The 13,662-nt window shown below is 46.2% G+C and overlaps 1 protein-coding gene across 1 annotated transcript in view; it reads right to left on the bottom strand.

Moving 5' to 3' along the window:
- Positions 1 to 1,120: 1,120 nt before the first annotated feature.
- The window catches only part of LOC116939115 (nitric oxide synthase 1-like), a 55,805-nt gene continuing 43,263 nt past the window's right edge, over positions 1,121 to 13,662 (bottom strand). Inside the window, exons 20-27 of the mRNA XM_032947077.2 lie at positions 13,215 to 13,408; positions 12,022 to 12,191; positions 11,403 to 11,613; positions 8,846 to 8,933; positions 7,735 to 7,856; positions 6,997 to 7,145; positions 3,765 to 3,959; positions 1,121 to 1,504 (exon numbers count right to left, since the gene is read on the bottom strand). Of these exons, the coding sequence (XP_032802968.2) occupies positions 1,415 to 1,504; positions 3,765 to 3,959; positions 6,997 to 7,145; positions 7,735 to 7,856; positions 8,846 to 8,933; positions 11,403 to 11,613; positions 12,022 to 12,191; positions 13,215 to 13,408 (1,219 nt within the window). The 3' untranslated portion in view covers positions 1,121 to 1,414. The remainder of the gene's footprint in view (positions 1,505 to 3,764; positions 3,960 to 6,996; positions 7,146 to 7,734; positions 7,857 to 8,845; positions 8,934 to 11,402; positions 11,614 to 12,021; positions 12,192 to 13,214; positions 13,409 to 13,662) is intronic.

Genomic DNA, 13,662 nt, shown 5'->3' with positions numbered 1-13,662 from the left:
TCTTTCGATGTAAAATATTTAACTTTTTTGTCATAAATAGGCAAACTTCGGACTGGATGGAAAATACTTAATCTTATTCTGAAATATAAACTAAAAGAGATACTCTATATACTCAGTAGTCCATTTTGCCTTGCAATTTAGAAGGGGGAGATGCACTTGCTGACAATATTAGAAAACTATGGGTTGTTCGGGGGCGCCCGTAGCGCCCCCGAACAATCATTTACGGCCATCGGCCAGGAATGTCACGAAAAAAATTGCACGACACATTCATGCAAGCACCCGATGCTCCGTTTTGAAGTTTTAAAATGAAACATATTTTGAATTGTATTATGTTTAGAATTATATAATTTTATTTCTTCATTAAAAGCTTATATCATTTTACATCTGGAATACTGAATTGAAAACGACATTTCGTGTGAATTTCCTCTCGTCGTTAAGTAGATGGCCTTGCTGGGGGTTTGGTTCGATGCGGACTTTCACCCGACCCTCTATAGCCCCGCCGAGCGTTGGTTGGCTGCTTGGTCCCGGTCACGTGACGCACTTCAACCAATCCGTGCCGCGTTAGTCACAGAATGACAGAATGACAGAATCACAGACCTGGGTGTTTATATATTAGGATATTTTATATTATTAAATTAACATTTTTCAAATTATTTATTTTTAAACAACTTCTTCAGTCAGCAGCAGATGGTCGTAGCGATGTATATCAAAGAGTGAAATGCAATAACAGTCATTTGAAAGATAATAGGAATATTTTAGAGTTAGATGGAATCATAAGGCATTCCTCCAACAGTGGATATACAAAGGCATGCACATTAATCTATTTAAATACTGCTAAGATTTAAATCTCAGACATTTAACGAGTAATATAAAGGTGACTTTTGTTCAAAAACTTGTTAGTCAGCAGACAAGCCATGCCTGAGACATCACCCACTAGGAGGGTGAAGTTTATTTACATAGACGAGTGGAATAAATTCAGGGATGTTGACGTTCATTCATTTACACCTGCCCCGGATCAACCGGGAGTCTGCACATGTTGTCTGTGCTTAACAAATGTCCAAGTCACCTTGAGGAATCTACAACGAAGCCAGCTAAAAGCAAACACACAGCACTAGGCAAGGAGACAGAAGGGCGTGTTTATTGTCGTTCGTAATCATTAATGCCATGCAGGCCGTGGCATTACTTTTCTAACACAATATTGTGCGAGCACAACGTAACAATATGAATTCGCATGCCAAACAATTGTACACTAGATAGTAACAATGCAGCCTGGTTACACTGCCAATCAGACATAAAACACAAACATCACAAAGCAAACGTTACCAATTTTGTTTCCAACAGCTAACCCAGTCAGTCAGGCTTCATCCATTAAATTCACCACAGGTAATAGTTGTGACTGCATTTTTTTCATTGATCACTTTGTTCCTGAAGTATATCCTGGGTTGGAGCTATCAAGCGAAGAATACTTTGCTCCAAAAATGTCTTCATGGTATCGATTATTGTCCTGAAAAACAAAACGAGAATAACCTCTGGTAAGTGACCATTCGGTTGCGCATGCACCAATGAGGCCCTCTGTTGGCCACTGGCGCTATGTTAAAAAGATATGTGAACTGCAGTAGGCTTAAAGCAGCGGTGGGGAACCTTTTTTTCTGCCAAGAGCCATTTGGATATTTATAACTTCATTCGCGGGCCATACACAATTATCAACTTAAAAATGAGCCTGTTATATTTGGTCAAACATTTAATTAACTCACCCCCAATATGATGGCTGAAACTGCTTCTCTTTGGTGAGACGTGTGATGATGTTAGCTGGTATTGATGATGTTGCTACTTGCAACTACTTTTCCAGGTTTGCTCCTAGGTTTATTGAATTTCGAGTCCCGCCTGGGGTTGCCTTGGCAGGGCCGCATCAAATGATTTTGCGGGCCTTATACGGCCCGCGGGCCGGACGTTCCCCACCCCTGGCTTAAAGCAACGCTTCTCAACTCTAGCTCTCACCAAGCCCACTGTTCAGCTTTGCGAGATTACCAACCACCAATATGAATAGAAAAGTCCGGTAAATCACAAATAGGTGGACCGTCGTGGTTCTCAAGGATTGAAGTTGAGAAACAAATCACACGAGCTTGTGTTGGAGTTCATGCCATGGCATTTTATACTAAAAAAACACATGTTTTGTCACAGAGAAACTAGACGCATATTTAACCCCCTCAATAAACTGAGACTAAGAATTTTGTTGGGCAGCTACGTTCTCGAATGCGAAGTAATATGCGGTGACATTGCCTGGAGTTCCTTATGTAGTCGTAGTAATAGAAGGTAGTAAAGGTGCAGTCCTGCAATTCCTTGAGCACACAACTGATGGCGGTAGGGCCTCTTCTAGAGGGAGCCCTTGAGAGGGTGTTTTGGCCTACTCTTACACTCTGACCACATATCTTAGAAGAGGTGGGAGTACCCACACTTTACCCCACCAAGGTGGGAGCACACACTTCACCCCAGCACATGCCTACCTGCTGATTGACCACCTGGTGGCTCGAGGAATCTGCCCATTGTTTCAACTGCCGCGCCTGGCGAATGAATCGAATTGGCGACCTCTGCATTGCAAATCCGGTTCACTAACCATTGCACCACACGCAGCATCCTATTATTAAAAACACCAGAGCCTGTTGGCTTAGTTAAGAGAGACTTGGGTCCCAAAAGCGACAGTGCACATGTGATAAATGGTCTGAAACAACAAAATATAGGGTTCGAATAATGATCAATACATAAAAAAACATGAATCATAAGTGCATTATTGATACATGAATTGCATATTACACATCAATATGTATCGCATATTAACATTTAAACATGCACTGTTGATGCATAACTTGAATTAAATACGTTGGAGTGGTCATGTGAAATGTTATGATTTAAACATGTATTACTATGAAACATATTACAATGCATCTAACACTATTACTGCTTTGGATACAACTCATAAATAATTAATAATCATGACTGTCACAACCATATGACCACTATTACAATGAACTAATTTCACGGCTATTGTACAAGCCAATGATACTTATAGTACTGCATACAATACAAGGTATTAACTGGTCACTTCTACGCATGTAACGATGCATCGATCCACCAAATGTAAATCATGACGATAATGGGTTGAATCACCCGTGGCAAAATAAATAATTTACAAAATAAGCAAGCTACATGTTCATGTTCACATCTAGGCAAAAAAAAATGAACATAACGTCCAACAATACAAAAATAAAACAATTAGGCACAATACAAATGAGATGGTAAAAGTTAAACAAAAAATAATCGATTATTGCGTCGGATCACAATTCCAAAATCAAGACAATTTATTGAACTTCTGAGAGAGTAAATTTTGTTACATGCCTAACCCCCATCATAATCACCATAATCGTCGGAAATCCAATGAAGTGGGAGATTCCTTTGTGAGTCTACGTCTGCATCTATGTAGTAGCGCAACGGTTTACGTGCTATGCTATGAACCTGGCCACCCCAGTTCCCGGTCCTGGGCCTCCCCTAGGTCGACTTAGCCTCAAATGAGTACCTGGTGCGGTGTGCAAAAGATCGCCACTGTGGAGACAAAGGCCGCCGGGCGTGGTGCTACCCCCCCCCCCCCCCGCCCCCCCCCCCACCTTGCCGTGTGCCGCGCCAGCCTTCAAAGGTGCTCGCAAAACAGCACTCGCCCTAACAGTCTGTTAAAGGCTACACGGGGGATCTTTGCCTTTTGTGACCATCACCTTCATGGCGCTGAGCAGCTGGGCGGCTTGCTGTGGGCTCAGGCCCCGGGTGCGCCCCAGCACCTCCTGCAGCGCCGTCTGCACGCCCTGCGCCATGGTGACGTCACCGCACACGTACACGTGGCCGCCGACGTCGCTCAGCACCAGGGACAGCTCCTCGCCGAGCTCCTCCAGCACCACGTCCTGCACGTAGCGCTGCCGGGTGCGAATGACCGCGCAATCGCGCGCCTTGAGCCTTAGCACGAGGGCTGAACTATTTCGGTGTGCCTATGTGTGTGTCTCTCTCTCTGTTTGTCTCTCGTGTGAGTCTCTCTCTCTCTGCCTGTGTGTCTGTCTGTGTGTCGCCGTGTCTATGGTTTGTCTCTCTCTCAAATGTAGCAATCTTTGGAAGAACGTTAATCAACCAGGATGGGGTGTTGACTGTTGTGCTGGCCGACTCTCTGTGTTGTGTTGCATTGTATTTCTAAGTTTGCTATAGGTTTGTTTTCTCATTCATTTGTACCTGATGATGGTTGCCTGTATTGCAATCGAAACGTCGTATTCTATTATGATTTAATTGAATTTATTTCTACGTGACTTTACCGAAATAACCAAAGAGTAATTCCTGCAATCACGAAAGCTTCGAATCTAGGCTATTTGGGGAAAATATCTAATTGCGATTTTTATGACAGCGATTGCGATTTGATTTGCGATAAAAATGTTTTAAATCAAGCTTCAGTTCAATATTCACTGTGTAATAGATATAAAACATGTGATGGAGCATTACCACATGATACTATCAAAATATGAACTGCTCGAGATATTCTAATGCAAGGATGAGAACTTAAAAGACATGAATTTTGCTGCCAACATGTATTTATTAAAATGTTTTAATTGAAATAGAACAATCAAACAAAGAAAAATTGTTAAGTTAAATAGAGAAAGTTATAATAATAGAAAATAAAACAATGCCAATAAGAAAGTAATAGGATTTTTCAAATCGCAAAACATCGCAGCCTTTGCGATTTGCTAATCACATTGTTTCAAATTGCGATTTCGATTTGAAATCGAATAATCGTTCAGCCCTACTTAGAACACTCCGGGTCTTCCGGCTTCATGCGTGGAGCATTTTCCCCACAGAGCCGGTTTAATACCCACTGAGCTATCGGCGTTGGCTCGTCAACGGATGCAGGGCGGTGTTTGAGAATGAGTGGTCCGTAGAAGTAGATGTCCCAGAACTACTTCCGATATTTTTTTCCTCCCATCCTAATTGTACTATTGGCATCATGCCTTCAGATGAAGAATTAATCCGGGATTTTTAGGGGAATAATTAAACCCCCTTTCTTAGAGAACGGTCCTCAGAAGCAGATGTTATCGAATTACTTCCGAGATCCCTGCAAGTGACCACGTATGTACACTATGGGGCAGCACTTTTCCATCTGCACTGTTATAGATAAAGTATCTTCACGCGATAGTAAAAGCAATATTTATCATTCTCATCATTAATTGTATTTAGAGAGGTATAGCGCCGTTATTTTTAAAGACATTGTACTCACCGCAGAGAACTGTAGCGACACGACCACACTCTGTGATAGCTGGCGCCAAACTGTGCCACAGGCCCCCACCCACGCGGCCTTGTGGGAGCCTCGGTATCGATGAAGTTATTTTATTTTAGTTTTTGTTCTGGTTACGTTTCTATGGCGTACACGTGCATTATCGGAACGGAAAAGTGCAGAATCAAATTTAAAGCGATTGTGGTGCTGGCAGCACTGACCGCTGAGCCGCTCGACCATCAGAACACTTCTAGATTTGAAGCTTTCGTGACTGCAAGGATTCATACTCTTTGGTTTTATTCGGTAAAGTCACGTAGATAAAATGACGATCGGGATTATAAACAGGTTAAAGGGGGGGGGGGGGGGGGGAGTCAGTTAGGGGCGTGGGTGGGTGCTTAACCCAGCCCTCCCTGTATATAATCCCGGTCATCTCTGAACTGTGCTCCTGACACAGATATTCTGCTGTGACTATTCCACCTGAAGACGGAAGCTTGCGTTGCCTCCGAAACGTCGTGATTTAATTGTTTTCTTTTCTTTTGTTTTATTTTATCTACGTGACTTTACCGAATAAAACCAAAGAGCATCAGAACACTCTTAACCCTTGGCCTTTATTTGCTCCGTTTTTTTTCAAAACTTTATTCTAATCTTGCTGTCGGCATCACACCATGGCACAAAGTATAAATTCGAAATGCTCGCAAAACAGTGCACTTGATTAAGCATATTTCACGGAACTACATTTAAGCTCCCTTCGTGTGACATATTTTATCCACTCAAGGGGGGGGGGGTGAACTTTTTCATATGCCCAGCTGCAGAGATATGCCCCTGGAATGGCGGTCAATGCGATATTTCGCATTTTCAGAAGTGGAAGTTAGCCAAATTAAACGAAAAATTTTAAATCGCGAGAAGCTTTCATAATCACTCATTGGTACATCACAACTCAGTGCACATGAGAACCCGGTTTAAACACGGGTGACTGAAACACATATTCAAAGCCAGAACCTCAGTTGTGCCAGCTCAGCACTTTGACCCCTGAATCAGCCGTTAGCTTTAAGGCTTTCAGCTTTAGTTGGAATCACAGGACATGCTCCGAGCAACATGATGTAAAGTCATGTGCAGGGCCTCTGTTTCCTCTACGTTTTGAAAAACACAGGATGACACCAGTATGATGTAAAGCTGTAATTTCTCAGGATCCTTTTTTTAAAACAGTATGAGGTAAGGACTGGTGCATGTATTAATTTATAAACTCCTGGAAAGCTACTGTGATTATGGGTGAACACTCATTACTGTAGACTAAGAGACAATTAGGCATTAATCACATTAGACTTGTTTCAAACATGGGCGAAGAAAGGTTTAGCGAAGTCGTTTTTTCAAAACTAAAATTGTATTGCATTCAATAACCATCGGTGAAAACATATTTCTTTATCACTGCTTTTCGTGTTCAATTGTCCCTAGTTTTATTGTCCTTACCCCGCACCTCTGATTAGCACGGTTAGCTACGTACGGTTAGCTACGTACGGTGCGAAAGAAGTTCAACGTATGGACAAATACCATTGGTTTGAAGATGTTTGTTTATTTGCGTCCTACTTTCGTAGACGTCTTTTCGCGGGCACACACTTTCATTCCGTTTTGTGGTTAAACTGCCTCATTCTTAACGCTACATCTCAAATGCCAAAAGTGGTTTTGGTGAATGTGCATCTTGCCTTGGGACAGCCTGGCTGCCTAGAGTAGGCCACATGAGCAGACTTGAGGACGCCCTTCTGCAGGGCATCTTTAATCTCCTCTTTGTAGATGTGGTCGTGAGATTCACTCCGACAGCCAAACACGAGCACCATTGCGGGTGAAGGAACCCCTGTAGGCGCCACGGATGGAAGGAAATGTAAACATTCGTGCGCGTGTGTGCACGCACGCACATGTGCAAACAGCAGTGGAGCGTTAGCGTAGTGGTTAGCGCGCTCTGCTATGAAGCCGGCAACCCGAGTTCTATTCCCACTCACAACCAAAAGCAGTAGCAAATATTGGAACCGGTCCAGTGCCATCCCGAGGTTGACTCAGACTTAAATTAGTAACTAGTGCGGCGTGTGAACATCATAATTAAAGGGAATAAAATGCTGTTAGCGAGCACCTATGAATGCCGGAAGGGCACACGAGGGGGTTGGGTGGCCAGCGCCACACGTGGCTGCCTTTGTCTCCCCCTGTGGCGATGTTTATACATCGCATCAGGTACTCATTTGAGGCTGAGTCGACCTAGAGGATGCCCAGGATCGTGATCGGTGTTGGTCGTGAACGGGAAATGAACTCGGGTTGTCGGCTTCGTAGCGCAGGGGCGCTAACCCCACATACGCATGTGAATGAATGCATTTGTATGTGGGTTCGCTGTTCATGTTCAAGCCATTGGAGTTTATAGAAAAGTGACACGTGAGGATTTGTGAGATCTTAACCGGTTGTTTGCATGTCGAACAATCTCTGTTGCCAAAAGCCCCGGAAAGGTGCGATGCCTGTGCCTGGGCCAATCAGAATGCATGGGAGGGAGGGGTCAGAGGGCAAGTGAAACCCAGGTGCTCTGTACAGAGGAAAAAAAAACACACACGAGAAAAACATAAATCCACAATTAAGTCATCAACACTTAAACTTGACCCCTAAAACTTTTCATTGTCATCAACAATTTGTGACGTTAGCAAATGATAGGGATTTAAAATAATATATTGTGATGCCTTCAAATCACCTGGGATTGTGACCACCGTGCGAAAAAACTAGTTTTCACAAGCTGGCGGGCTACACTGTGTGCAACAGTGCAGCAATACGTATCATATACTATGCTCCCATGTCTATGCTCTCCGCCTTCGTCAACCCGCATGGACCGGCGTGGCAAGGTATGCTCAAATATCCACCACGACCCTTACGGGTGGATGTGACAAAAATGGCCGTACGGTTACGCTTACAAGAGACGCTTTAAAAACACTTTCCCATTCCAATTACGTACGTGTATGTAAACGGCATCAGTTTGTCTTCCGATTCCGTTCCGATGACGTACGTGTATGTATAGGCATCAGTTTGTCTTCCGATTCCGTTCCGATGACGTACGTGTATGTATACGGCATCAGTTTGTCTTCCGATTCCATTCTGATGACGTACGTGTATGTATACGGCATCAGTTTGTCTTCCGATTCCGCTTCGATCACATACGTGCACAGCGTCAAAACGAAACCGGAAGAAAAACTAAAATAAAATAACGTTATCAGTACCGAGGCTCCCACAAGGCAATGCGGGAGGGCGTGTGGCAGAGTTTGGCGATGGCTATCAGGGTGTGGTCGTGTCGCTACAGTTCTCTGCGGTGAGTACAATGCCTGTAGAAACAACGGCGCTACGCCTCTCCAAATACAAATAACTCTGAACCGCTTGCACGTTCCGAGATTCAGAGGTGAACGGGAAAGGGTTGACTGAGCGTTCCTTCACGCACAATGGAAACGTTAACCCCAATGGCCAACACTCATTGTCAAACCGATCTGACCCCGATGAGGAAAGCACGGCCGGCGCGTGAGAGTCACTCACACTCGCACGAAGCAGGGCACCTCTTCTCCGAGCCCGACGGCCTCCAGCCAGGTCGAGCAAATTCCGTTGCGCACCGGTCCACCCCCGCCTGGGAGCCACATGAACATTTATCACATTTCTAACAGCGCCTCAAGAACAAATACTGCTTCACAGTGGTCGAAGCGCAATGCCGGCAGAGCGGCAAAGGATCCGACGCTGTAGTGCGATTTTATCCTCAGAGCCACAGCGCTGCAAAGTCGATTGCGACCAGTTATGCGCCGAGGATTCAGACAGTTTTGTTCAGTTGCTCGGTCAGCAGGTTGTGAAACAGAGTGTGGGTACTTCCCACCTCTTCAGAGCCGTCGGGCCAACGTGGAAGAGTAGGCCAAGATATGTTCGAGAGGGGATTCTGAGAGATACGTCTGGTCGAGGCCCTTCCACCAGCAGTGGGTCAAGAAAGCAATTGCAGGGCTGCACCTTTTAACTTTTTTTTGTCGTGGTCAATTTCTTGGGCTCTATTACATAAACATGGTGGCCCTTCTTACAAGACATACCCACCACGAATCAGCAGCTTACGATGCCGATTACATCCGTGCTGAGTGTGATATTGCCACGTAAAAATAAACATTGATCATCTAGCCACTCCCCTCCCCACCCCTCCAGTTACCCCCAGCGCCGCACCACACGCGCGGAACTGAGATAATTGCTTTCTTCTACAACTCTTTCCGTGATGTCCCAGTGGCCGAGCAGTCGACCGTCAATCGTCAAAGTGATCGATGACTTAAACAACAACCAGACAGCCCAGCTCTGCTTTACTCACAACATTGAAACGGTGGCGACTACAAATGAAGCTGCCCCAGAGCAATGGTTGCCACCTGCTCTCTAATTTTTTTTTTTTTTTACACACAACACTCATTACTTGTCAAATTTTAAATTACATTTGGCCGCGCAAGCTTAAAACAACCGCCTCTGCAGCCGTAACCTGCGTCGCGTAAAATCACGCACAATTAAAATGTCCAAGCGGAAATGAAGCGTGCCGGAAAATTTGTCAAATTTGGAGCGGCCAAGCGCGGAGGGCTGCGAGCTCATGGTTCTGCAACCACATCTGTGACATCCTCCACATCCACGCATGACGACAACATTGCGGCGTCGAGCCAGCGTTGGCGGAGCGAATGTGCTCCACGAGGGGATTGCGTACGATTGCTGCGCACTCCCTCCGTGCCATCTTATCTGCCATGCTCTTTGGTTCTTTCGGTAAAGTCACGGACGTAGAAAAATTAAATAAAACAAAAAAATAACAACATATCACGACGTTTCGATCGCAACACAAGCGGTCGTCCTCAGGCAGAAAAAAATATAATCCAGCAGTGAAACAGGCCGAACCGGGGAGAGAGCTGGTAACAGCGAGAGAGCTGGTAACAGCTCTCTCGCTGACTTTACCGCAAGAACCAAAGAGTATGGATTCCTGCAGTCACGAAAGCTTCAAATCAAGATTACCTGCCATGCTAAACTAAACTATTTGATTTTACGAGGAAAGGACCACTGAGCTACACAGCTCTTTTTCAGAAGCGACCTGGCCACGAGTGATAGTTCAATGAAGTGGCTTATCACGTGGACTATTTATAGCATCTAAATACTCTAAAGCGCATATTTATAAACGTGGAGTGTAAATCCGGAGGACCCGGAGAAAAATCCACGCGACCATGGGGAGAGAGACATGCAAACTCAAAGTATACAGGCGTCAGGGTCAGAATCGAAGCCACAACCTCCTGCATGCCAGGCAAGGTATTTATCACCGCGCTGCAGTAGCGAGATCATGTATATAGCACCTTTATCCAAGGCGCTTTACAATAATTATAAAATTGTACATTAGGTGTGTGCCATAGGAGTGCTGTAAGTGTATTATTAGGATGCTTTGGATGATCAGTGAAGGGGCAGTTAATGTTTCACAGGGGGTATCATAGGGCTAGCGAGGGGTTGCAGCAGGGGTATTGTTGGGGGTACCGTTTCATTATCAGCCGTAATCTATTCACTGCAGTGGAAGATTGGACAGGTTTGAGAAATTGCCTGTATTCGTAGCACGTAATAGTGTGGTTACATGACAATAATGTAATAATAATTATAATGTAGATGAAGGTAAATGGTGCAGCACTGCAATTGCTCGCTCATCCCACTGCTCGTGGAAGGGCCTCCACTAAGAGGTGGCTCGAGATTCTTCCCACTCCTCTTCCAGGCTGCCCAGGTGTTTTGGAAAAGGTGGGAATATCCACACTTCGCCCCACCGCACGTGTGACTTACCGATTGACTCACGGTGCTGCCTCCGTTTATATCACTGGGTGGACAGAGGCGGTGGGAATTTAATTCACTTGCCTCTTCTGTTTCAACTGCCGCGCCGGACGGGCGACTTCTGGATCGCAAGTCCAGCGTGCTAACAATTTCCCCAGGGCAGCAACATCACAATAACATAATATTAACAATAACATCAATAATATAGTGCCCCCCCCTCCATCGTGGTCCTCATTATGAACAAACGATTGTCGAGTGACATCGGGATACGCCGCACCGCTCATTCCCCCACCTCGCGTGCGGTATTTCACCACGGCGACGGTGAGGTGAATCTGCCTCGGGTACAAGTGAGGAGACGAACTGATGGAATAGTAGCGCGGCTGCAGCAAAGGAAGCTGGGTAATCAGGAGGCATGCTGGGACACGGACGGATGGGAACTGGTCCAGGGCCTCCGGGATTGTGCAATTTCCCTCGCGTCGCCACGTCTCGTATTCCGGTCCTCCCTTTGCATTCACACAGCACAACAATGTGATCAGTGCACGTGGTACTTACGCCTACATTAAAAACAACGCTGCTTTAAATAAAACATGTTAAATACGTGTATATTTTTTCACTAAAAATTATCTGTGCGTCTACATGCTGGCAGGCAGATGTGCAACTGCTTTGGTTTTACGATACGCGAAACAACTTATTAATTCAACTCGGAGGATCTGCAAATAAAATCAAGAGTCAACGTCACAACGTCATCTCCTGTGCAAGGGTTTTTATCGTCAACCGTTGCGCAAAGCGGGATTTCGTTTGCACGGCATCGTTTTTTTCGTCGCTTGCACAACACAACCTTGGACGTTTGGAATCCAGCCTTGCGTCAAACGCGCGCACGACAGCGGACGCTAAGCAACGAGGAGCCTCACCTTGCCAAGCAGCAACAGGGAGTCCCGGTCGGTCACATCGGCCGCCAGCGAGGCCAGCTGCTGCAGGAAGCGAGCGCTGGGTGGAGAGCTGATGTCCAGGAAGCGCGAGAGAGCGTCCGAGATGGTGCAGGGAGGCAGCCTCGAGACCTCGACCCACTTTGTGACCGCTCCTTGGTAAAAAAAAAAGTATAATTATAATATTTAAAAAAATATTATTCATGAAATGAACACATTTTAAAACAAAACATTTGCTCACTCGTCAAGAGTTTTATGAGCGCGTTTCGAATAAAGGACGTGAGCTGCGGATATTTATTTGCAGACAAACGACGCTCTAAAAATGAGTGGGGAGATTTATTTGACTCTGCATGCTCTGAGCAAGCGTGGAGGTAGTCGTGGTGAATTATTAACCAAAGCAGCTTCCTGTGTTGGGTAAGGCGTGCAATTATTGGTGAAAATGTATCATGAGGATAGTGCTACATTGGTTTATTATTTACATTTGTTTTTAGCAGTGTTGCAAGTGTTGTAGTCACACTCATTCAATAAAGTTAGTTTCTGGTGCATGTTTATCAGTGTGGGGTCCCGCCATGAAGGTTCATTTGTCAAGCAGTATTTTTGTTTTGCTGGCCGCTGAAAGATTTCAGAATTAGCCAATGGCAGGGTACTAGAGCTTGCATTCAGGAGGGTAGCAAATTTGGCACGGGCACCTCCCAGTAAACACGCCGACGTTGGTCCAAACATCGCCATGTGGCTGGGAACCGACGTTCGCCAATCACTGGCCCAAAGTTCCACGGCCACCGGGCTGCTGCGGGAAACATTCACTGTTCCCTCTCACCTTACATCTCCGCATGCTCATGGCGTCTTTCACACGCGTGCATCTGTAAACAAACGTGGGCCGAGGCATCTTGGTATCACGCGAGCAGCTCCTCACATCGCAGCCACTCCAGAACTTGACATTTGCTGCCCCTCCCGAGTTCCAACAATCTGCCGCTGCCCTGGGCAAATGCCCACGTTGCTTACGCCAACAGCCGGTGCTGCCAGCGCTTGCCCTAACCCTCACCCCCCCCCTCTTAGCAGGCAGATCTCTGGCTGCTAAGAGGGTGAACAGTGCACCCGCCGTTCGCGACCACCGCCCCCAGCTCCTGCGCTCGCAACACCCTCCGAGCGAGCGGTGGCGTGGAAACGTCGCGGCTTACCCGTCGGCGTCGTCGTCTCTTCCAGAACCTCGACGCTCACCACCTGCTCGGCTTGAGGGGTGCCCTCGATCCGTCTCATCAGCTGACGCACCAGGGTGGCTGCATTGGCCGGGAAGATGCCCACGTGATCGCCCGGCCGGTAGCGCAGCTCACGCTGCTCGAGCGTGTCCAGTCGGACCAGCACGGTGCGGCGTCTGCGGGGGGGGGGGGGGGGGGTGGGGGGGGGGGAGGGGGGAGGGGTGTGGGGGAATTAGCCATCGCGGGTACAACAGTGTCTACGCAAAATAACGTGGTGGGTGGACATACCGTGCCCCCTCAACATTGAGGGATTATTATTTTTATGGGGGCGACTGAAACAGGTGGACTTTTTCTACAAATTTGGCTGTCGCCTGATGAAGCTAGTTGTAAAACGTCGTACTGAGATTGTAAATGTTGTGGCTTGGCTCTC

This window comes from Petromyzon marinus, chromosome 5, assembly GCF_048934315.1.
Source record: "Petromyzon marinus isolate PM22_M1 ecotype Great Lakes invasive population chromosome 5, UKy_Petmar_22M1.pri1.0, whole genome shotgun sequence".
NCBI lineage: Eukaryota > Metazoa > Chordata > Hyperoartia > Petromyzontiformes > Petromyzontidae > Petromyzon > Petromyzon marinus.
This window is presented reverse-complemented; position numbering and strand designations above follow the sequence as displayed.